The sequence below is a fragment of the Hylobates moloch genome, unplaced genomic scaffold, assembly GCF_009828535.3.
Source record: "Hylobates moloch isolate HMO894 unplaced genomic scaffold, HMol_V3 SCAFFOLD_5, whole genome shotgun sequence".
Taxonomy (NCBI): Eukaryota; Metazoa; Chordata; class Mammalia; order Primates; family Hylobatidae; genus Hylobates; species Hylobates moloch.
This window is the reverse complement of record NW_026652280.1, coordinates 112,890,639-112,916,095: the sequence shown is the minus strand read 5'-3', so window position 1 is coordinate 112,916,095 and position 25,457 is coordinate 112,890,639. Positions and strand designations below refer to the sequence as shown.

Below are 25,457 nucleotides of genomic sequence, written 5' to 3'. Positions count from 1 at the left end.
TATTTTTTTTAGTAGAGACGGGGTTTCACCATACTGGCCAGGCTGGTCTTGAACTTCTGACCTCGTGATCCGCCTGCCTTGGCCTCCCAGAGTGCTGGGATTACAGGCGTGAGCCACCGTGCCTGGCTTAGTGCAAACCAATTTTGTATATGCTTACAATCAACCACATCAGAACCTGTACCTGTGTAAGACATATCTCAATATCAAAGATGTTAAAATAAGAAATAGAAATGAATGTTACAATCAGTAACATACAAAAATTCATCAATTAGTTCCACACATATTTCTACGAGGCTAGATGAAATTTTGAGTGATGTTGTAGCTAACTGAAACTCTGAAGGTTCTGCCTCCTCTTTAGCATTACAGGAGTGACAAAACAAAAAGCATTATCTGCTTTTTCCTATATTAGCAGATAATACCCTTAATTCACTCTGAAAGTTGCCATGAGATATTATCAGTGAAATAACTGCAGAATGTGAAATATGACATCTTATAGTTAAATGTGTTTAATATAAATGAGGCAGAGGAAGGGAGAATTAAAAATTAGTAAGTAAAATATTAGCAAGGATTTTTTAAAAAATGTATAATTTATTATATATGTATGTATTCCTTAACAATATGTTGTATAACCCAACAATGAAATATACATCAATGAAAATGACAGCTATAAAACAATAAAATGTATGAATTCTAGAGACATGTTGAGTGAAAAAAACAAAATCCTTAGACTACATAGAGTATGATACAATTCTTTTGAAGTTCAAAAAGAAAGAAAACTATAAAATAAGCCACTTTAGGGATACATATGTATTTTAGGTCTTTCTACATGTGAACAAAACTATTAAAAAGAGAGCAGGGGGTGGGCAAAGATAGGAGAAGAGCTCAAATAGATAAAATACAAGCACTCATAATGTTATTCTTAAGTTAGGTGATGAGTTATTATGCTTGATAATTTATTTGCATTCCACATTTACCCTTTTATAAGCATCAAATATTACATTTAAATATAAGTCCCAAATTATGTATAAAGTGTTGATAAAATTTATATCTGCATGGTTGTTCCTAAAACTATGCTTATTTTATCAAGCAGAGTTCTTAGTTTTAGGCAATTCAGGTTAGTTTTAACAACAGCAAAAAAATGATTTTATTAAAAGTAATTCTCAGAATCTCTAGGACAGCCAGTAAACAAGAATTAGAGGTTACAGGCCAGGCGCGGTGGCCCAGGCCTATAATCTCAGCACTTTGGGAGGCCAAGGCGGGCGGATCACCTGAGGTCATAAGTTCGAGACCAGCCTGGCCAACATAGAGAAACCCCATCTACTAAAAATACAAAAATTAGCTGTGCATGGTGGTGGGCGCTTGTAATCCCAATGACTTGGGAGGCTGAGGCAGGAGAATCGCTTGAACCCAGGAGGTGGAGGTTGCAGTGAGCTGAGATAGTGCTACTGCACTCCAGCCTGGTTGGCAGAGCCAGACTGTCTCAAAAAAAAAAAAATAGAATTAGAGGTTATCACTAACTAAACCACTTTTGCTGTACCTCTGTGGAGATGAATGCAGTAGTGTTGTTAGTCACCATCTTCAAAGGAATCTGCATGGTTCCCTCCTTCTTTGTATCACTAATTTTAAAGTTGAAGGCAGATGTTTCTTCCTTAGCTGCAAAGGAGGCTGAGAAAACATTACAAGGTACTTTCAAATTCTTCAGGAGGAAGAAATGCTTTGCCTCATTAGGTGAGGGATTCCTTAAACACAGGAGTTAGGATATTGGGCAGCCAAAAGAGAAATGACAGATGTCTGCTACAGCCCATTCTCTTGGCCATTCAATATCAACACACTCCTTCAGCTAATTCTTCCAAAACTATATTCAAGGGGAAAGGACTTGACAATATGACAGTCACAGACATGTAACAGTCACAGACACTGTTAGTTGCTTTCTCAATATTATTTCTTCTTGCTAATACTGATTTCATTTGGGACAGCTATGTACCCTGCTTTCTTTGCAGGTACCAGTGGCCATTTAACTGGTCAGGCAAGTAAGTCAAGGGGAAATCCATTTGGAATTTCTGGGAAAGCTTTGCTTTCCCTCATAAAAGGTGATATATATAGCTGGCACAGGCCATTTCCATTTTTTCTTCCTTGCCTTCAACATGGCCATGACATTTGGCTTGGCAACAACTTTCTAGCAAACACAAGAAAACAGCATGAGGGATGTAAGCCAATATGGTAAGGAGCAGATTTGAAAGACAGAACTGCGTGTTTTCCTGTATATAGTAAGAGTCACTGATTATACATTATTCCTTTCAGTTGGATCACACATACTCTCAGCTACACCATTCTAGAAAATAATAATATCTCATTAGTTAAGACTCCATTTATTGAATTCATAATACTTTCTAATATATGAGCTGTGGTGGTTCTTTTGCACTAATAAAAATAGATTTTGCTAATCAAAAACCACTTGAACTCCCAACAGTATTTGGCATTTAGGCATCTCAAGTTAGTTAGTGATTAAAAATGTGCTTAAGACTCTGTCTGGGTTTGAATCTTGGTTCCAGTTTGGACAAATAACCACCTCCTTGTGCCTGAGTATCTGCAAAATGAGGTACAGTTGAAATGGAGATTATATAATACAGTACCTGACAGATAGTAAAGCACTCAATAGATGGTAGCCATTATTGGCAATACCATACATACTTTGCTTTTGTGGCACCAAAGTTTTCTATTTCCCTCCTACCCATTTATTATCTCTATTGAATTCTCAAGTTTAAAGTCCCTCTTCTGTATCCTATACATACTTATAGTGGATTTATCACACTGCATTATAATTTTATATATATACTTGTCTCCTATACCAGACTTTTTCGTTTTTAAATTCATAAGTATTAATGAAGTGGTTGGCACATAGACTATTTTCTTTTTCATCTTTTAGAGTGCTAACTATTACACAATGGGGCCTAGACTAGATATTTTAAAATTAGTGTCTTTAGGAATTGTTTGGGATGATTAGAATACAAATTCTTGAACTTCATCACCAAATTTCTATTTCAGTAGGTTAGGGAACCACATTTTGAAGAACACTAAAATAGACCTTCAATGTTTGAATCAAATTATGCATAAGGTATTAATATAAGAATTATACATAAGATATTGATATAATACTACACTAATATAAGGTACTATTTGTAGAGTTATACACTGCTGAACATACTGTGCTAATTACAAAGTATTTATGATTCTTGTGAGGACCACTTGACAAGGTTGCTATATATATGTAAAAAAACCCTCTGCACTTCCTAATTTGACTTATTACTGAATAAAATTAGCTTATCTTCTCAAAATGCAGTTTTTGTTAGAAAATATAATTTTGAACTAAGATTTTTGCAAACCAGGCAACTTCTTCATCCACTGAAGGAGAAACTTTAAAATCCACTTAAAATGAAGAGCGTTCCTCCCCAACTCAATTTTCTAACTACACATTATCTTCATAGCATTAACACCAGCCAGAATTTATATTACGTAGGGCACTAAAAGCTTCTTAGACTTGTACCTCAGGCTTTTAATTTTGCAGGGGGAAAAGTTAATATGTCGATTTATCCTAACACTTGAGATATAAAGAACTTTATAAACAGCTCTAAAGGAACATAAAGCAGATACCTGGCCATGGCAGCCAAATTGTATAGAGTACCTGCCTCTTGAATGGATTTATGGGGTCACTTAAGGTATACTTCGAGGCAGATGGCTGGGCTAATAGTTACTTACTTACCCTTGGGAAATGAAATAAAAAATGCTCACACTTGGAGGTTTTTTTTAATCAAATTCTATGCAGGATATCGAACAGAAATTTGAAAAATTCTTAAATGACATATACCTATTCATTAACACCCACTGCTCTAGATGACATCCATTAGTTATTACTGGGATCAGATGCTTTTAGGACATCTTTAAAAGATTTTGTTGTTTTAACTGTAGTTCTTTATAGCATTACAAAAGAAATATCACTCACATAAAGCACTAACAACTCTTTTTAATACTGTGTCTCTCCCATGCAGTATGGTCCTTAATGTTACTGGAAAATATTGACAGGTTTAGCATTATTTCAACTAATTCTGGGCAAATCTAAATAGAATAGTATAACATGAAGAAATTTATAAATTTGAAATGTGAGTAAACTGGGACGGGAATGAGTTGATGAGTGAACCCAGTTGACCACTGGGCATTTGAATCTCAATGTTGCCTACACAGCATTATGAGTATAATAATTTTCATTAGGTGACAAAACTGCTTCCTCACCTTTTTATGTAGCTTAAAAAAAAAAAGAAAAAAGATTAAAAAAAACCTGCTTCTATGTAAACAAAAAGAAAGCCAACTATTAGTGCTAGGAATGAAAGATATCCAAACCAAGTAAGTGATGGTTCTTAACTATAAAATGGAAATTGTATAAAAATTAAAATAGAATGTAGAACTAGTAGGATAACATTGAAAAACTGACTACTTATATTTGGTTTTTTGATTTTTTTGTGTGTTTTTGGCTGATTATATTTAATAAAAGCTACTTTTAGCATTTGAATTAAGTGCACATGTGTGCATGCACATACACAGGACAAGCTCCTCAGCTTTGAACAGTATAAACTTTGAACAATATGACAACTATAGCATCATTGGGGAAAAAAAAATAGCTGACTTATTTCCAAGTATGTTTCCTGGGACTAGCAGTAGGTTCTCTCAAATTAAAAGTAAAGGCACCAGGCTATAAAGTGCCAATTCTTAGCACCAGAGAGACTTAAAACATCACAGGTGAATGACATTACAAATCAGAGACTCTGCTGATCTAGTTCTGTGGAATTGTATTATTTTTGTCAAATGGAAAAAAAAATCAAGGTTTATGCCAAATAGATTTAAAAAGTTAAATCTTTCCTAAAATTTCCTAGAAGTATATTTTACAATGCTATATAAAATAAACTGCTGGCTTATAAAAAATGCTCAAAGTTTCAGAGATGTGAAAAATAACAATGAACTGAAAACAGTTTATGTAAATCAAGGTCCCAGAAATGAAAATTAAAAGTAGTCTCTTTGCGAAAGGAATGGTGAAATTCAGCATGTAGTATTCACATTAACACATCTGAGAACCGTGGACAGCCAATATTGACTGGAATTCTAAATTGCCACCTGATACCTTTAATTAAGATTAAATCAAATCTGAGGCAAGACACTTAATGGACAGTACTTGAATGGGAAGACAGTAACTTCCTTCCTTGATAGACAATCTCCAGCCATCATTCAGAGTTCAGTTATTTGATGGCTTGGGAAGCAGTGTCCATTGAGTTTTTCTTTCTGGCTTGAAGAGACTCACTGCTGATGGACAATAATTCTCGAAGTTCCTTATTTTCAAGCTGGAAAAAAAAGGCGTGTTTATTTCTGGTATTTTTACTGTCAAACTGCATTACAACAACACATTATTTTGAGCCAGGAGCAGAAAACATTATTTTAATTTTAAAAAATTTAAGGAAACAAAAAATCCACTAGTTGAGAATTTCCTTAAATACTACTTATTTATTCATTTAACAAACATTTACATGTAGGATGTAGGCAATGATACTCTTTTGTAGTAGTAATTTACTGAGTAATTTCTATATACCAAGTGTCAAGATTACAAAGGAGAAACAAAAAACAAGGTCCCTCTCCATTTGAGGAATTCACTGTTATATTCTTCTTGGTTCCCACAGTTTTACTATTATTTCTTTTATTTAAAAAATTCCTAATAATCGTTTCACTCTGATTAATCTCCTCTCCTGGATATCTTACAGTTCTAGAGAAATGGAAGGAAAGGGGGAAAGAAATTAGTATGTAGCTGGGTACTACTTGGGTGCCCTGTATATGTTATCTCACAATAATCTGTAGGGTAGGTATCATTGCCTACATCCATATATTTCAGATGAGGATACTCTGGCTCACAAAATTCCTAAAAGTTGTCCAAATTCAGACAACTTGGATGTGGTATTGCTGGGGTCTGAATCTGGTGGTGATGTTTTTTCTACTCGAAGTATTAAGGTAGAATTTGCCCCACATTTCCTTAGGGCTGTTTCCGTAAGTGAGGTAAATTGGGGATAAACAGAAGGTCATACTATCATTTCACTAGCTCCTAATTCCTACTCGGGACCTGTCACTACCTTTGATTTCTAGAGAGGGTAGCTTCCACTCTTCATCTTTATTCTCTGCAGAAAACTCTGGTAAACCAAAGCATTTTTAGCTTCACCAAGATGTGCGGAAGTCCCAGCTAGAGTAACTAAGAGATCAGAGCCTGTGGTCGACGAATCTTCTATCACATGAAGTGCTTCCTTCGGTATTTGTATCTGTCTCCTAGCATTTACATACTATTTAATATCATATAATACTAGGGTTATCCCTTCCACTAGACTTTGGGCAGGTACCTGTTTTTTTCTCTCTGGTATTTCTCAAAGGCCCCAGGACAGCACCTTGTAATAAGCAGCACTCAAACCATTTACTGAAATGCTTTGCTTTTTTTTTTTCTTTTTAATTTTTGAGACAGGGTCTCACTCTGTTGCTTGGTTGGAGTGCAGTGGCATGCATGATCGTGGCTCACTGCAGCCTTGACTTCCCAGGTTCAGGTGATCCTCTCACCTCAGCCTCTGAGTACCTGGGATTACAGGTGTGCACCACCACACCCGGCTAATTTTCTGTATTTTTTTGTAAAGACAGGGTCCCGCCATGTTGCCCAGGCTGATCTTGAACTCTTGGGCTCAAGCAATTCACTCACCTCAGCCTCTCAAAGTTGAAATGTTTTTCCTTAACAATTTTATGAGCACACTAATACCCTGAACCTTTTTTTGTAACATATTCCTATTCTCATCAAAATATGACAAACATAGCTTTTAAGAAATCAAAACTACAAGGCTTATATAAGCAGTTCTTTGGCTTTGTACCCCAAATGCAACCACTTTTAACACTTTTATCTATTTCTTTTGGTATTTAATTCTGTAATTCTAAATAATATGCTTATACTGCTATTTCCTGATCATCAATTTTAGACATTATCTACTTCACTTCTTATTATGGCAGATGAAGGATTTTATCTCATATGCTAACTTCCCCCCTCCACTCCCTCTACCTTCCCATATGAGAATATCTCAAGTTCTTGCCAATACATAGTTGGTATTTCCATTGATTGCTGTTTACTATATTTCCTTTCTTCAAAAGGGTATAAAAGGGTATGAAGGAGGAGTTTTAATTTTAAATCATGAGCACACAGAAAACATCAATATATTACAGTGATAGGATAGTGATGGCATATCTTCCAGACTCTGAAAACTCTAAAATACCGTGAACCTAAATTAGCTACAATCTTACCTCTAATTGGGCTAATTTTTCCTGAATCTTACAAAACTGGTCATCATCCACCTGAACTGCTTTCCTCATCACTTCTCCCATTTCACAGATTCTGTCAATCTGACTCTCAATTTCCTGGAAGATATTAAGGAAACAAAGGTGGAAAAATCACCTGTTCTGTAGATATAAAGAACATAAAAGCATGTGCATTACGATTTTTAAAAGTTCATTTAATCTATGATACAGAAGTTACAATGGAGTTTCACTACAATTTTAGTCCTCAGACATGAAGCCATAGTAAAGTGACCTTGTATTCACAGATAATTTTTTTTTTTTTTTCAAAAAATCAATTGTGGAAGACAGTGTGGTGATTCCTCAAGGATCTAGAACGAGAAATACCATTTGACCCAGCAATCCCATTACTGGGTATATACCCAAAGGATTATAAATCATGCTACTATAAAGACACATACAAATGTTTGTTTATTGCGGCACTATTCACAATAGCAAAGACTTGGAACCAACCCAAATGTCCATCAATGATAAACTGGATTAAGAAAATGTGGCACATATACACCATGGAATACTATGCAGCCATAAAAAAGGATGAGTTAATGTCCTTTGTAGGGACATGGATGAAGCTGGAAACCATCATTCTGAGCCAACTATCACAGACAGAAAACCAAACACCGCATGTTCTCACTCATAGGTGGGAATTGAACAATGAGAACACTTGGACACAGGGTGGGGAACATCACACACTGGGGCCTGTCATAGGGTTGGGGGAGTGGGGAGGGATAGCATTAGGAGAAATACCTAATGTAAATGACGAGTTAATGGGTGCAGCACACCATCATGGCACATGTATACATATGTAACAAACCTGCACGTTTTGCACAAGTACCCTAGAACTTAAAACTTTTTTTTTTTTAAAAAAAGGCCTCCTTAAGGGGATCCTCATTCCAGTTGTATATGTTCTATTGATACCACTACTAAGGAATAGTTTTTAAAAATATATATAATGTTTCTTACATTTAAAACCAAGAAGTGAAGAGTAGAATGCATTTTCTATTTTCACTCTTTGCCCAGACATCAAATTGATAATCATATGGTTATCTGTGATATGCATCAGCTCATAAGTAACCCTTTGGTATGTGAACATGGGGAATTTTAAAATACTGGGCTCTTCAATATGGATTTGTGTTACAGTCATGTTATCATCTCACGCCTTCCAAGATTTCAAAGGATCTGATGGCTCTAACTGCAGAGAATAAATGAGTAATCTTTAGTCTATTTCAGAAATAGAAGGCCACATGATTCCCTTTCCATAAAGGACTAAGGTTTCATCCAATGCCAACTCTGGTAAGGCCTTAGTCATTTTTGTGGGTGAAATCTGATTCGATGCAAGCAAAGTTATTTTCATTTCTGAAAATTATCTATGTCCAGTGCATCAATCCCCCAGTAGGTCCACACTCCAGTAAAAAGATTTGAAATGATAAAAAAAAAAAATCAATTGTAGTTTAACTACCCATTGGATGTTGGATACTATCTCTAAGTGGCTGTTTAACTTAAATTTGAATACTTTTACTGGCAGGAAGCTTACTGTATTCCAAGGTGCCTTATTCCATCTTTGGACATATTACTTAGAAAGTTTATCTATCTGAGTAAACTCCGTCTCTTTCAAGGTTCAAGTTTTTTCCTCCATACGAGAAGAAAATCTATTTTTCTCTTCCAGATGAAAGCCATTCAAATATTTAAAATATCTGTTTCCTAAAACTTTTAAGTCAGTAAAATGCATTCAATGGAATTTAAGATGAAGCTTATATTTCACTACATCTCACAGAAGTAGTAGGCTCCAACCTATACATCTAGAATTAAATGATACAGTACACAAGAATGTACAATGACAACCATGAAGCACCTACAAACATAAGAACAATTACTGAATCTCCCAAATTAGATAATAAGCAATCAAATAGAAACTATGCCATGTTTGTTTAAAAAACCATACTTCTCTCCCCTAACAACATAGTATGATACTATGTGGTTCAGTTTATAAAAGGTTTACTGACTGCCTGCTATATGTCAGGTACTATGTTAGGAATAAAATGTGAATTCATGTGCCTTACAACCAAGGAGCTTAAGTTAAATGTATAAGTAATAACCAACCAAGTGTTTACCAGGCAGCTTCAACACTAACTGGCATTATGTTTGGTGGGAGAGCTAAGAATTAATGAACATTTTCAAAAGAGATCTTGGTGAGGGAGGGGGAACCTTAGTCCCACTCAAATAAAAGGATCTGAGCAGCCCCTATCCTCCTTCTTTCTATTCATATCTTTACAAAGCCATGGCAAAATAAACAACAAGTGTGATAAACATGAAAGGAAAACGAGCTTACTTTTCTTCAAAAACAAGCACACATGGCCAGGCGCAGTGGTTCATGCCTATAATCCCAGCACTTTGGAAGGCTAATGTGGGTGGATCGCTTGAGCCCAGGAGTTTCATTCAGACCAGCCTGGGCAACATGGCGAAATGTCATCTCTACCAAAAAACAAACAAACAAACAAACAAACAAACAAAAAACCCCACAAAAATTAACAAGGTGTGGTGGTGTGCACCTGTAGTCCCAGCTGCTCAGGAGGCAGAGGTGAGAGGATGGCTTGAGCCCAGGAGGCAGAGGTTGCAGTGAGCCGAGATCGTGCCATTACACCATAGCCTGGTCGACAGAGCCAGACCCTATCTCACAAAGCAAAAAAACAAGCACACAATCTAAAACAATCTCAAGATTTCAATTTGGTTCATTTCGAATTTATTCAAGGTTTCTTACTGCAGAGTGAGACTGGTGAGCTTTCAGGACTGGTTCAGCATCCACAGCTTTTTTAGCAACCATTAACTGTAACATCTGTTTCCGATACTTGCTCATGATGAGTTCCAAAGCATCCTGGTGTTCCTCCAAGGAAATCCACAGTTCTATCAAAAAATAAAGTAACTTGGCAGTGATGTCTGAGAGACAGTTGCCAAATCCAAAGTCTTAACAGTTGGAATTTTGTAACACTATATAGATAATATGAATCCAAAGTTGTAAATCAATGTTTTAAGTCCACAAAACGGAACAGTTAAAGTCTATGTGAAAGGTAACTTTCTAGGCAGAGAAGCAAAATCTTGCAGAAACAATAATAGATGTATCATCAGAAGACATGGGTTTGAGTTCAGTTCTGTAACTTGCTTGGTTAATACTCATAAGTAAATCATTTAGCTTCTCTAAGCCTATTTCTTAACTGCATTGTGATAGATAAAAATGAAGATATGAGAATACAGTAGAGTGATATATGTGAAACCCCTCTGGTAAACAACTATTAATACTACAATCATTAATAATGTACTAATCAAGCTTAAGAATATATACCCTTAGAATAAAATTCTGCTGCTTCACCCTGCACAAACAAGAACATAAACCTTAAATCTCACCTTCAGTGTTTATATTAATACTTAAACATTAAATTTTAAGTCCATGAGGCTATGAACTTTTTTGTTACACATCTGGGGATGCTTAAAAATAAACCATGCAATAATTCCAACTCTACACAGCACCTCTTTGGTAAGCTGCTACAAAATCAGTCAGATGACCTTGAAAAGGGTAATCTAACAAACTTTATTGTTACTGGGCCGGATCAGGAGGACTCTCCTGCTAAAAGTACTGACCTGGAAATATATGTACACTTTTGTAAATGTTTAGGGCAATTTTGCAATAACTTTAAACTATTATCAGATATGAAAAGGCCTGACTAACCTCTGTTTTCCTGTTGCAAGTCTCTAATCTGTGTGTTCTCTTGCGACAGCAGAATGTGAGGTTTGTATTTGGACATGTCCTTCATATCGGATGCATCCTCTTGATACTGGACAAATAGAGACAGACTAAGCATGCCTTAAAGAGAACAGCGGCAGATGCAACTGAAGAGGCAGAAGTTAGGTCTCCAGGGCAGGATTCTCAGTCCCGACCCAGGAGAATGGTCTCACCGCCGCCCTCTGAGACCGGGAATAAATTCCAGGCCGAGTTCCCACTTTACCTCGCTCTCCACCCTTCAGTGCCCAGAATCCGAGAGCACTGGACTCCTACCCTCTGCCTGACCTGGTCCGGAAGCGCTGTCCCCGCCTCCCGCATAGCGGCTACCCGCCGGTGCAGCGCTGCCGACTGATCCACCAGCGACTCGGCGGCCGCATCGTGCTCCCGCAGCCTCTCCAGCAGCGTCTTGGCGTCTGTCAGGATCTTCTCGATGGTGCAGCTCATAGTAGCAGGACGACCCCAGCCCCTGCTGGGCTCAGCTACGCGACTCGCTCAGATCTTCTGAGAGTCTGGCTCAGCATTACAGGCGTCATTTCCGGGCACGTTTAAAAGGCGGCTTGGTAGGCGCAATAGGCGCCTGCGCAGTGGCAGCCTATTTTGCTGGTTGACCCGCTTTAACCTGCGGCTTCCTTGCCATCTTCCTTGCGCGGAGCCCCAGACCTACACTTGCCACGCCCTTGGTTTCCAGTTACCACAGCCTGGTGGTCAGGCCATGATTAGCTGGGCAGTGGGAAGGTCTCCTTTCCCTACTGGTTTTCATTGATGTGGGTTGTTCTTCAGTCACAGTTAGTTTCTTTTTATTTTCATTATTTTTCTCTTTTTTGAGACGGAATCTTGTTCTTGTCGCCCAGGCTGGAGTGCAGTGGCGCGATCTTGGCTCACTGCAACCTCTGCCTCCCGGGTTCAAGCGATTCTCCTGCCTCAGCCTCCCGAGTAGCTGGGATTAGAGGCATGCGCCACCACGCTGGCTAATTTTTCTATTTTTAGTAGAAACGGGGTTTCACATATTGGCCAGGCTGGTTTCAAACTCTTGACCTCAAGTGATCCGCCCGCCTCGGCCTTCCGAAGTGCTGGGATTACAGGTGTGAGCCACCGCGCCTGGCCTACTTTCATTTAATTTTTGTAAAATTGTGGCAAAATACGCATAAAATTTAATATCAGCCATTTTTAAGTTTACAGTTCAGTAGTACATTCATATTGTTATACAGCCACCATCCGCATCCATCTCTAGAACTCTCATCTTGCAGTACTGAAGTTCTGCACTCATTAAACAATAATTCCTCATTCTTCCTTATCCCCAGCTCCTAGCAGCCACTATTCTACTTTCTGTCTCTACAAATCTGACTATTCTGGATACCTGACTTGAGTGAAATCATACAGCATTTGTATTTATATAACTGCCTTAGTTCACTTAGTGTAATGTCCACGAGTTTCATCCATATAGTAGCATATGTTAGAATTTCCTTCCTTTTTAAGGCTTAATAATATATATATATACCACGTTTTGTTTATCCATTCATCCGTGGATGGACAGTTGGGTTACTTCCACCTTTTGCTATTGTCAATAATGCTGCTATTGCAACTGGCTCACATCTGGCTGCTTGCTGCCTAGAGGCCAAAAACATGAGAAGTGACCTGTGGTGAAAGTTTTACTAATCAAATGCTCGCAGATGGGGAATGGCTAGGCTCATGCCTTCAAAACAGCATTCTACTTTTTTTTGGTCAAAGTATCCCAGAGACAGTATCAGTGTCCAAACTTTAATTTTGTCCCATATCAATGCCAAGGTGTTGTGCTACCTGCCATGAGTCCATCATGTCCCTCCTGCGGCTAACTGACTTAGAGTCAAAAGAGTTACAGCCAATTAAACGTTCTAGGCCAGATGGGGAAGGAGGTGGGCAGGCACTCCTTAACCTTAAAACCCCTCTTAAGCAATGTTAAGAGGCAAAACCCAAAAGGCAAGGGTTACAAAATTGACTTATCTATAAATTCTGTGCATTGAGCTGCTGTAATCTGGGCTTGTTGCAATTAGCTATACAAAATGCAAGCATTTTGTTTAGCTGTTTTGGCGTCTGTGTGTCATCCTTGATTTGTAGGGTCTGAACTAATTTTAGCTCTCAATACTGGCCCTTACAACATTACGTTATAGTCTCTAGGCATGGCGGGATTGAAGAGTTTCAACTTTTGTAGGTAAAACAAAACAGAAAGAATTAACAATATTTCAAACACAAAGGTCATAAACCCTGCCTAGTTTTGAGAATAACAGGAAAAGAAGTTCATAGGTAGCTAAACACTTAAATTATTTAGTATCAAGGCACAGAATATATTAATTCAGCTAGAGGCAAAATTGTTAAATGAATCTTAATATTTTTGAACACAAGACTGTCCCTGTGTCTCATGAAAGTAGTTTACTTTGTTGCCTTTGCCTGAGTCTAAAGATGAGGCTTTGGTTAACTGCAGTTTAGTGTCAGATACTGGCAGGAGTTGATGCCTTCTTTGGATGAGATATGCATAAATCCCTATAACTTAAAAGCACAAGGATTAGTTAATATCACCTGATAAGGACCTTTTCAAGGAGCTGGAGGTGTGATACCGGAGTCTATGACCTGAGGAAGCTGTAAAAATATTTTACAACCTTGCAGTGATTAATTTTTATAGCTTTGATAAACCCCAGCAATAAGTCAGAGACTTAATTTACGATTTTGATTTTGAGGACATTGGTCAAAGATTTTAAAAGGCTCAAAACATTTGATCAAAATAAGATAACATTAATTGTAAAAATAATAGTTACTCATTTAACCAAACTGATAATTAAAGACTTTAAAGCAATTCAGAAGGTTACCTGGACATAAAAACCTGAACGCTTTTAAATCTCAGTTTTTCTAGGCAATTAAAAACCCATTAAAGAGCACGAGAATTATCTTGATAAAACAAAAATCTTGTTTCTTAAGGAAGTTATTACACAGGCAAAAAACCCCTTCTGCTGTGTGACTGCTTCTCCTTATGGGAAGACCATGTAGATAACCTGAAAGTCAAACTTGAAAAAATTGCTTGAATTTAATCAGACACAAGAAGAGTGTATTCACAATTATGAGTATGGCAAGGGAATACATCACTCTGAGCAACTGGGTGAGAAGTTTCCTGATTACAATGAAAATCACACATATCAAGAAAAGCCAGGAGTACAGAATCAAGTTATATTGGAGGAAAACACTGCTTTTATAGACTTCTAAGATAAAACATTTCAGCATCAGGCCCCAACAGTTAGAATCAGAGGAAAAAAAATTAGAGGAGCTGATGGAAAAAGTTGAAGGAGAGAGTCCTTTTCAAAGGGAGGAAAAAGCTGAAAACAGCCAGACACAACAAAAGTTGAACTTCTGAGATATGAATCTGAGAAGTTTTGATAAAAAAAAGTGATAAAATTAAAAAGCAAAATTTCCTTTAATTTCATTAAGAGTAAACCAACACCTTAGGAAAACCTTATTTAAACCTAGGGAATCATTCATTATTTTTATTTTTATTTTACTTTAAGTTCTGGGATACGTGTGCAGAACATGTAGGTTTGTTACATAGGTATATATGTGCCATGGTGGTTTGCTGTACCTATCAACACATCATTTAGGTTTTAAGCCCCACATGTATTAGGTATTTGTCCCAATGCTCTCCCTCCCCCTGCCCCCCACCCACCAACAGGCCCGGGTGTGAGATGTTCCCCTCCCTGTGTCCATGCGTTCTTATTGTTCAACTCCCACTTATGAGTGAGAACATTTGGTGTTTGGTTTTCTGTTCCTGTGTTAGTTTGCTGAGGGTGATGGTTTCCAGCTTCATCCACGTCCCTGCAAAGGACATGAACTCATTCTTTTTTTTTTTTTTTTTCCTTTTTGAGACAGTTTCACTCTTGTTGCCCAGGCTGGAGTGCAATGGCATGATCTTGGCTCACCAAAACCTCTTGTCTCTTAGGTTGAAGCGATTCTCCTGCCTCAGCCTCCCAAGTAGTTGGGATTACAGGCATGCGCCACCATGCCTGGCTAATTTTGTATTTTTAGTAGAGACGGGGTTTCTTCATGTTAGTCAGGCTTGTCTCGAACTCCCAACCTCAGGTGATCCGCCCGCCTCAGCCTCCCAAAGTCCTGGAATTATAGGCGTGAGCCACTGTGCCCAGCTGAACTCATTCTTTTTTATGGCTCCATAGTATTCCATAGTGTATATATGCCACATTTTCTTTATCCAGTCTATCATTGATGGGCATTTGGGTTGGTTCCAAATTTTTGCTATTGTAAATAGTGCTGCAATAAACATACGTGTGCATGTGTCTTTATAGTAGAATGATTTATAATCCTTTGGGTATATACCCATTAATGGGATTGCTGGGTCAAATGGAATTTCTGGTTCTAAATCCTTGGGGAATCGCCATACTGTCTTCCACAATGATTGAACTAATTTACACTCCCACCAACGAAGTAAAAGCATTCCTATTTCTTCACATCCTCGCCAGCATCTGTTGTTTCCTGAGTTTTTAATGATTGCCATTCTAACTGGCATAAAATGGTATCTCATTGTGGTTTTGATTTGCATTTCTCTAATGAGCAGTAATGATGAGGTTTTTTTTATATGTTTGTTGGCCTCATAAATGTCTTCTTCTTCTTCTTTTTTTTTTTTGAGAGAGTCTCACACTGTCCCCCAGGCTGGAGAGCAGTGGTACGATCTTGGCTCACTGCAAGCTCCACCTCCCGGGTTCATGACATTCTCCTCCCTCACCCTCCAGAGTAGCTGGGATTATAGGCGCTCACCACCATGCCCAGCTAATTTTTTTTTTTTGTATTTTTAGTAGAGACGGGGTTTCACGGTGTTAGCCAGGATGATCTTGATCTCCTGACCTCATGATCCGCCCGCCTCAGCCTCCCAAAGTGCTGGGATTACAGGCATAAGCCACCACGCCAGGTATAAATGTCTTCTTTTGAGAAGTGTCTGTTCATATCCTTTGCCCACTTTTTGATGGTTTTTTTCTTGTAAATTTGTTTAAGTTCCTTTTAGATTCTGTAGATTAGCCCTTTGTCAGATGGATAGATTGCAAACATTTTCTCCCATTCTGTAGGTTGCCTGTTCACGCTGATGATAGTTTCTTTTGCTGAGCAGAGCTCTTAGTTTAATTAGATCCCATTTGTCAATTTTGGCTTTGGTTGAAATTGCTTTTGGTGTTTTAGTCATGAAGTCTTTGCCCATGCCTATGTCCTGAATGATATTACCTAGGTTTTCTTCTATGGTTTTAGGTTTTATGTTTAAGTCTTTAATCCATCTTGTGTTAATTTTTGTTTAAGGCATAAGGAAGGGGCCCAGTTTCTGTTTTCTGCATATGGCTAGCCAGTTTTCCCGTTACCATTTATTAAGTAGGGAATCCTTTCCCCATTGCTTGTTTTTGTCAGGTTTGCCGAAGATCAGATGGTTGTAGATGTGTGGTGTTATTTCTGAGGCCTCTGTTCTATTCCATTGGTCTATATATCTGTGTTGCTATCAGTACCATGCTGTTTTGGTTACTGTAGCATTGTAGTATAGTTTGAAGTCAGGTAGTGTGATGCCACCAGCTTTGTTCTTTTGCTTAGGATTGTCTTGGCTATATGGGCTCTTTTTTGGTTCCATATGAAATCTAAAGTAGCTTTTTCTAGTTCTGTGAAGAAAGTCAATGGTAGCTTGATGGGAATAGCACTGAATCTATAAATTACTTTGGATAGTATGGCCATTTTCATGATACCTATTCTTCCTATCCATGAGCACGGAATTTTTTTTTCCATTTGTTTGTGTCCTCCCTTATTTCCTTGAGTAGTGGTTTGTAGTTCTCCTTGAAGAGGTCCTTCACGTCCCTTGTAAGTTGTATTCCTAGGTATTTTATTCTCTTTGTAGCTATGGTTAATGGGAGTTCACTCATGATTTGGCTCTCTGCTTGTCTATTACTGGTGTATAGGAATGCTTGTGATTTTTGCACATTGATTTTGTATCCTGAGACTTTGCTGAAGTTACTTATAAGCTTAAAGAGTTTTTGAGCAGAGACGATAGTGTTTTGTAGATATACAATCACGTCTTTTGCAGACAGAGACAATTCGACTTCCTCTCTTCCTATTTGAATACCCTGTATTCTTTCTTTTGCCTGATTGCCCTTGCCTGAACTTCCAATACTATGTTGAATAGGAGTGGTGAGAGAGGGCATCCTTGTCTTGTGCCAGTTTTCAAGGGGAATGCTTCCAGCTTTTGCCCATTCAGTACGATATTGAGTATGGGTTTGTCATAAATAGCTCTTATTATTTTGAGATACATTCCGTCAATATCTAGCTTATTGCGAGTTTTTAGCATGAAGGGATGTTGAATTTCATCGAAGGCCTTTTCTGCATCTATTGAGATAATCATGTAGTTTTTACATGGTTCTGTTTATGTGATGGATTATGTTTATTGATTTGTGTATGATGAACCAGCCTTGCATTCCCGGGATGAAGCTGACTTGGTCATGGTGGATAAGCTTTTTGATGTGCTGCTGGATTTGGTTTGCCAGTATTTTATTGAGAATTATCACATCGATGCTCATCAGGGATATTGGCCTGAAATTTTCTTTGTTTGTGTGTGTCTCTGCCAAGTTTTGGTATCAGGATGATGCTGGCCTCATAAAATGAGTTAGGGATGAGTCCCTCTTTTTCTATTGTTTGGAATAGTTTCAGAAGGAATGGTATCAGCTCCTCTTTGGTATTATTCTCCTTTGCTAGAATTCGGCTGTGAATTCACCTAGTCCTGGACTTTTTTTGGTTGGTAGGCCATTAATTACTGCCTCAATTTCAGAACTTGTTATTGGTCTATTCAGGGATTCAACTTCTTCTGGAAGTCTTGGGAGGTTGTATGTGTCTAGGAATTTATCCATTTCTTCTAGATTTTCTAGTTTATGTACAAAGAGGTGTTTATAGTATTCTCTGATGGTAGTTTGTATTTTTGTGGATCAGTGGTGATATCCCCTTTATCATTTTTTATTACATCTGTTTGATTCTTCTCTCTTTTCTCCTTTATTAGTCTTGCTAGCCATCTACCTATTTTGTTAATCTTTTCAAAAAACCAGCTTCTGGATTCACTGATTTTTTGATGGGTTTTTTTAGTCTCGATCTGCTTCTTTTTTGCTCTGATCTGAGTTATTTCTTGTCTTCTGCTAGTTTTTGAGTTTCTTTGCTTTTGCTTCTCTAGTTCTTTTAATTGTGATGTTAGGGTGTCAATTTTAGATCTTTTCCGCTTTCTGATATGGGCATTTAGTGATATAAATTTCCCTCTAAACACTGCTTTTGCTCTGTCCCAGAGATTCTGGCATGTTGTCTCTTTATTCTCCTTGGTTTCAAAGAACTTATTTCTGCCTTTCGTTATTTACCCATTAGCCATTCAGGAGCAGGTTGTTCAGTTTCCATGTAGTTGTGCAGTTTTGAGTGAGTTTCTTTCTTTCTTTCTTTCTTTATTTTATTATTATTTTTTTTTATACTTTAGGTTTTAGGGTACATGTGCACAATGTGCAGGTTTGTTACATATGTATCCATGTGCCATGTTGATTTCCTGCACCCATCAACTCGTCATTTAGCATTAGGTATATCTCCTAATGCTGTCCCTCCCCCCTCCCCCAACCCCACAACAGTCCCCGGAGTGTGATGTTCCCCTTCCTGTGTCCATGAGTTCTCATTGTTCAATTCCCACCTATGAGTGAGAACATGCGGTGTTTGTTTTTTTGTCCTTGCGATAGTTTACTGAGAATGATGTTTTCCAGTTTCATCCATGTCCCTACAAAGGACACGAACTCATCATTTTTTATGGCTGCATAGTATTCCATGCTGTATATGTGCCACATTTTCTTAATCCAGTCTATCGTTGTTGGACATTTGGGTTGGTTCCAACTCTTTGCTATTGTGAATAGTGCCGCAATAAACATACGTGTGCATGTGTCTTTATAGCAGCATGATTTATAGTCCTTTGGGTTTATACCCAGTAATGGGATGGCTGGGTCAAATGGTATTTCTAGTTCTAGATCCCTGAGGAATCGCCACACTGATTTCCACAATGGTTGAACTAGTTTACAGTCCCACCAACAGTGTAAAAGTGTTCCTATTTCTCCACATCCTCTCCAGCACCTGTTGTTTCCTGATTTTTTAATGATGGCCATTCTAACTGGTGTGAGATGGTATCTCACTGTGGTTTTGATTTGCATTTCTCTGATGGCCAGTGATGATGAGCATTTCTTCATGTGTTTTTTGGCTGCATAAATGTCTTCTTTTGAGAAGTGTCTGTTCATGTCCTTTGCCCACTTTTTGATGGGGTTGTTTGTTTTTTTCTTGTAAATTTGTTTGAGTTCATTGTAGATTCTGGATATTAGCCCTTTGTCAGATGAGTAGGTTGCAAAAATTTTCTCCCATTCTGTAGGTTGCCTGTTCACTCTGATGGTAGTTTCTTTTGCTGTGCAGAAGTTCTTTAGTTTAATGAGATCCCATTTGTCAATTTTGGCTTTTGTTGCCATTGCTTTTGGTGTTTTAGACATGAAGTCCTTGCCCACGCCTGTGTCCTGAATGGTATTGCCTAGAGTGAGTTTCTAAATCCTGAGTTCTAGTTTGATTGCACTGTGGTCTGAGAGTCTGTTGTCATGATTTCCATTCTTTTGCATTTGCTGAGGAGTGTTTTACTCCCAATTTTGTGGTCGATTTTAGAATAAGCCCTATGTGGTGCTGCGAAGAATGTATATTCTGTTGCTTCAGGGTGGGTGAAGAGTTCTGTAGATGTTTATTAGGTCCACTTGTTCTAGAGCTGAGTTCAAGTCCTGAATATCTTTGTTAATTTTCTGTGTCATTGATCTATCTAATATTGATAGTGGGGTGTTAAAATCTCCCACTATTATTGTGTGGGAGTCAAAGTCTCTTTGTAGGTCTTTAGGAACTAGTTTTTGTGGATCTGGGTGTTCTTGTATTGGGTGCATATATATTTAGGATAGTTAGCTCTTGTTGTTATTTTGATCCCTTTGCCATTATGTAATACCCTTCTTTGTCTTTTTGATCTTTGTTGGCTTAAAGTCTGCTTTATCAGAGACTAGGATTGCAACCTCTGCTTTTTTTTGCTGTCCATTTGCTTGGTAAATATTCCTCCATCCCTTTATTTTGAGCCTATGTGTGTCTTTGCATGTGGGATGGGTCTTCTGAATACAGCACAGATAGGTCTTGATTCTTTATCCAATTTTCCGGTCTGTGTCTTTTAATTGGGGCATTTAGCCCATTTACATTAAAGGTTAATATTGTTATGTGTGAATTTGATCCTATAATCATGATGCTAGCTGGTTATTTTGCACATTAGTTGATGTGGTTTCTTGATAGTGTTGTTGGTCTTTATATTTTGGTGTGTTTTTGCAGTGGCTTGTACCAGTTTTTCCTTTCCATATTTAGTGCTTCCTTCAGGAGCTCTTGTAAGCAGGTCTGATGGTGACAAAATCTCTCGGCATTTGCTTGTCTGTAAAGGATTTTGTCGTTCGCTTATGAAGCTTAGTTTGGCTGCATATGAAATTCTGGGTTGAAAATTTTTTTCTTTAAGAATGTTGAATACTGGCCTCCACTCTCTTCTGGCTTGTAGGGTTTCTGCAGAGAGATCTGCTATTAGTCTGATTGGCTTCCCTTTGTAGGTAACCTGACCTTTCTTTCTGGCTGCTCTTAGCATTTTTTCCTTCATTTCAACCTTGGAGAATCTGACGATTATGTGTCTTGGAGTTGCTCTTCTCAAGGAGTATCTTAGTGATGTTCTCTGTATTTCCTGAATCGGCATGTTGGCCTGTCTTGCTAGGTTGGGGAAGTTCTCCTGGATAATATCCTGAAGTGTGTTTTGCAACTTGGCTTTATTCTCCCCGTCACTTTCAGGTACCCCAATCAATCGTAGGTTTGGTCTTTTTACCTAGTCCCATATTTCTTGGAGGCTTTGTTCCTTTTCTTTCTTCCTTTCTTTTTTTTTTTTTTTGAGATGGAGTTTCACTCTTGTTGCCCAAGCTAGAGTGCAATGGCATGATCTTGGCTCACCACAACCTCTGCCTCCTGGGTTTAAGCGATTCTCCTGCCTCAGCCTCCTGAGTAGCTGGGATTACAGGCATGTGCCACCACACCCAGTTAGTTTTTGTATTTTCAGTAGAGATGGGGTTTCTCCATGTTGGTCAGGCTGGTTTCAAACTCCCGACTTCAGGTAATCCACCTGCCTTGGCCTCCCAAAGTGCTAGGATTACAGGTGTGAGCCACTATGTCTGGCTGTTAGTTCCTTTTCTTTTCTTTTTTTTTTCTAATCTTGTCTTCAAGCCTTATTTCAGTAGTTGATCTTTAATCTCTGATATCCTTTCTTCTGCTTGATTGATTTGGCTATTGATACTTGTGTATGCTTCACGAAGTTCTTGTGCTGTGTTTTTCAGCTCCATCAGGTCATTTATGTTCTTCTCTAAACTGGTCATTCTAGTTAGCAGTTTCTATAACCTTTTATCAAGGTCCTGAGTTTCCTTGCATTGGGTTAGAACTTGCTCCTTTAGCTCAGAGGAGTTATTACTCACTTTCTGAAGCCTACTTCTGTCAATTCATCAAACTCATTCTCCATCCAGTTTTGCACCCTTGCTGAAGAGGAGTTGCAATCATTTGGAGGAGAAGAGGCATTCTGTTTTTTGGAATTTTTAGAATTTTTGCCCTGTTTTTTTCCTCATCTCCGTGGATTTATCTACCTTTGATCTTTGAGGCTGATGACCTTTGGATGGGGTATTTGTGTGGAGGTCCTTTTGTTGATGTTGATGTTGTTGCTTTCTGTTTGTTAGTTTTTCTTCTAATAGGCCCCTCTTCTGCAGGTCTGCTGCAGTTTGCTGGAGGTCTGCTCCAGACCCTGTTTGCCTGTGTATCACCAGCGGAGGCTGCAGAACAGCAAAGGTTGCTGCCTCTCCTTCTTCTGGCAGCTTCATCCCAGAGGGGCACCGGCCTGATGCCAGCTGGAGCTCTCCTGTATGAGGTGTCTGTCAACCCCTGTTGGGAGGTCTCTCCCAGTCAGGAGGCACAGGGGTCAGGGACTCACTTGAGGAGGCAGTCTGTCTCTTAGCAGAGCTCAAGCACTGTGCTGGGAGAATGCTCCTTGTCAGGATCTGCTGCACTCTTCAGAGCTGGCAGGCAGGAATATTTAAGTCTGCTGAAGTTGTGCCCACAGCCTCCCCTTCCCCAGGTGCGCTGTCCCAGGGAGATGGGAGTTTTATCTATAAGCCCCTGATGGGGCTGCTGCCTTTCTTTCAGAGATTCCCTGCCCAGTGAGGAGGAATCTAGAGAGGCAGTCTGGCCACAGCTGCTTTGCCACGCTGTGGTGCGTTCCGCCCAATCTGAACTTCCCGGCCTCCTTAGCACTGTCAGGGGAAAACCGCCTACTCAAGCCTCAGTAATGGTGGATGCCCCTCCCCACACCAAGCTTGATCATCCCAGGTTGACATCAGACTGCTGGACTGGCAGTGAGAATTCCAAGCCAGTGGTTCTTAGCTTGCTGGGCTCTGTGGGAGTGGGACCCGCTGAGCGAGACCACTTGGCTCCCTGGCTTCCGCCCTCTTTCCAGGTGAGTGAACGGTTCTGTCTCGCTGGGGTTCCAGGCACCATTGGGGTAAGAAAAAAAAAAACCAACTCCTGCAACTAGCTCGGTGTCTGCCCTAACAGCCACCCAGTTTTGTGCTTGAAACCCAGGGCCCTGAGTGTAGGCACACGAGGGAATCTCCCGGTCTGGGGATTGGATTGCAAAAACTGTAGGAAAAGCATAGTATCTGAGCCAGATAGCACAGTCCCTCACAGCTTCCCATGGCTTGGGGAGGGAGGCACCTGGCTGCTTGCGCTTCCCGGGTGGGGTGATGCCCCACCCTACTTTTGCTCGCCCTCTGTGGGCTGTCCCCACTGCCTAACGAGTCCCAGTGAGATGAACAGGATACCTCAGTTGGAAATGCAGAAATCACCCGCCTTCTGTGTTGGTTTTGCTGGGAGCTACAGATCCTAACTGTTCCTATTTGGCCGTCTTGCCAATCTCTGGGGATCATTCTTTAGAAAGACTACTGTAAACACTTCCTTTTAAATTATAGCTAACTTGGTCAGGTGCGGTGGCTCACGCCTGTAATCCCAGCAATTTGGGAGGCTGAGACAGATGAATCACGAGGTCAGGAGATTGAGACCATCCTGGCAAACACAGTGAAACCCGGTTTCTACTAAAAATACAAAAAATTAGCCGGGCGTGGTGGTGGGCACCTGTAGTCCCAGCTACTCGAGAGGTTGAGGCAGGAGATTGGCGTGTACCTGGCAGGCAGAGCTTGCAGAGAGCCGAGATTGCGCCACTGCACTCCAGCCTGGGCGACAGAGTGAGACTCTGTCTCAAAAAAAAAAAAACTATCACTAACTTAATCACACACAAAATTCCTTTGATAAATTCTCCTTCACTAACCTTGTCATAACTTACACGTAACTACGACATGCTTGGGGTTCCTAATTTGTCCTCTTTCCTAAATAATCAGTCATTTTGCTTTAGGACAAAAATTTACCATACAAGATCCTTTTTCATAAAAACTATTCTCTTTTCTTTATAGCATTCCTTACCAAAAATATGCCATAACTTTTTTTCACATCTCGCTCCCCTACTTACTGATTTTTTAACCTTCTTCAATAAATAACTTTCAAATAACCTCCAAATGACACAATTTTTTTCAATAAGAACACAAATTACAGAAGTGTATATCAGCTAGAATACTTATCCTTTGAAACCTTAAATTTTAGTGCAGAAAACCCTGAACTGTCTGATGGATGTTAGCATTTTATAAATGAAAACATTCCACAGTTTTAGAAATATGTTTTTCTATATCATAACCTTTTCTTAATTGGAAATTACCCAGACATTTAATAAGAATTTATTACTTAATTCAAAATATTTAAAAAATTTAAAATTATACATAGAGTCCACTTAGAAGCCTTTATCTTACTTACATGTACTCAATTTTTTCATTTTAACAGTTTCTGTAGATTACTTGTGAAAACCGAGATATTACACAAAACTAATTATTATTTAAAGTTATTTCCCAGTTAATCATTTTTAAAGTCGGAATAGCAGGTGAACACTTAAGTAAGAACCTTAAAGTTAAATGCCTTTTGCTGTTAACTCAGAAGATTCAGCTATTTTCATTGAACCAACAATATTAAATTAGTCTTATTTGACAAAAAAAATCACACAAAGATTATTCTGTTTTTGGCTGGGTTTATAGTCTCACAACCTTTGTGACAAACCCTGACACCTTAATATAGAGTCAGAGACAAATATAAAATCATTTGTTCAATAAACTCAGACAAAAATGTATGCTGACAATTCTGATGACATTTCTATTTTTACCAATAATTTTTTTTGAGACAGAGTCTCACTGTTGCTCAGTATGGAGTGCAGCGGTGCAATCACAGCTCACTGCAGCCTTGACCTCCCCAGGCTCAGGTAATCCTTCCAGTTCAGCCTCCCGAATAGCTGGGACTATAGGCATGTGCCACCACACCTAGCTAATTTTTCTATTTTTTGTAAAGACTGGGTCTTGTTACATTGCCCAGGCTTGCCTAAACTCCTGGGCTCAAGCTATTTTCCTGCCTTGACCTCCCAAAGTGTTGGGATTATGGATGTGAGCCACCATGCTTGGCTTATTTTTATCAATAATTTTAAAGCCAGTTTTATTTACCAAAGATTCATGTAAATTTGAAAAGCATTTGGACTTAATTTATGAGTACCCATTTACTTTTAAGCCAATTTTGTAGCATGCTAGACACAACATATAACATAATACATGTACATATCCATAAGCTTATCAAAACATGTATACATACATGCACAAAGATCCAATAGCTTTTACCTCAGAACTCTAGCCATAAGATAGCAATACAAACTCACCACTTTATAAAAGATAGCTGAATCCAAATTATTTTTCTGATGAAATTGGAACCTGTTCACATGGCTAAAACCTGATAGGTAATCTAAGGAAAGCTGTGGACCAGAATTTGGGTAAAGTAGTTTTCATGGCAGTTTTGATTTTAAAAACATCTTTTACCTCTTTTTTTTTCTGTCAGTTTCAAATGAGTTTCTAATGTTTCCATTTTAGCCAGAACTGGCTGATGTGTATAAGAAAAATGAAATCTCCAAGTAACCTTGAAACAGTAAGTTTTATTTCAACATCAGTAGCTTAATAACAGGTTGAAAGTAGGCAGAAAGGAAAATAAATTG

At 38.7% G+C, this 25,457-nt stretch overlaps 1 protein-coding gene across 2 annotated transcripts; it reads right to left on the bottom strand.

Moving 5' to 3' along the window:
* Positions 1–459: 459 nt before the first annotated feature.
* SIKE1 (suppressor of IKBKE 1) lies at positions 460–11,703 on the bottom strand. 2 transcript variants are annotated; one of them, XM_032154904.2, is made up of 5 exons: positions 11,471–11,703; positions 11,132–11,237; positions 10,169–10,311; positions 7,363–7,476; positions 460–5,387 (listed from the first exon to the last, which is right to left on the bottom strand). In XM_032154904.2, exons 1-5 carry the CDS (start codon positions 11,627–11,629, stop codon positions 5,286–5,288), a joined length of 624 nt encoding a protein of 207 aa, XP_032010795.1. In that variant the 5' UTR covers positions 11,630–11,703; the 3' UTR covers positions 460–5,285. The 2 variants fall into 2 exon arrangements, with proteins under 2 accessions (XP_032010795.1, XP_058295418.1); XM_058439435.1 differs by lacking the exon at positions 460–5,387 and adding an exon at positions 5,411–5,803.
* Between the last annotated feature and the right edge of the window lie 13,754 nt (positions 11,704–25,457).

Excerpts from the sequence above, each read along its gene's own strand:
- SIKE1 (XM_032154904.2), bottom strand. The coding sequence starts at position 11,629 with ATGAGCTGCACCATCGAGAAGATCCTGACAGACGCCAAGACGCTGCTG. Across the intron at positions 10,312-11,131 it reads CTTGCAACAGGAAAACAGAG|AACTGTGGATTTCCTTGGAG; the intron begins GTTAGTCAGGCC and ends ATTTTTTGATAG. Across the intron at positions 5,388-7,362 it reads AAAAATTAGCCCAATTAGAG|CTTGAAAATAAGGAACTTCG; the intron begins GTAAGATTGTAG and ends TTTTTTTTCCAG.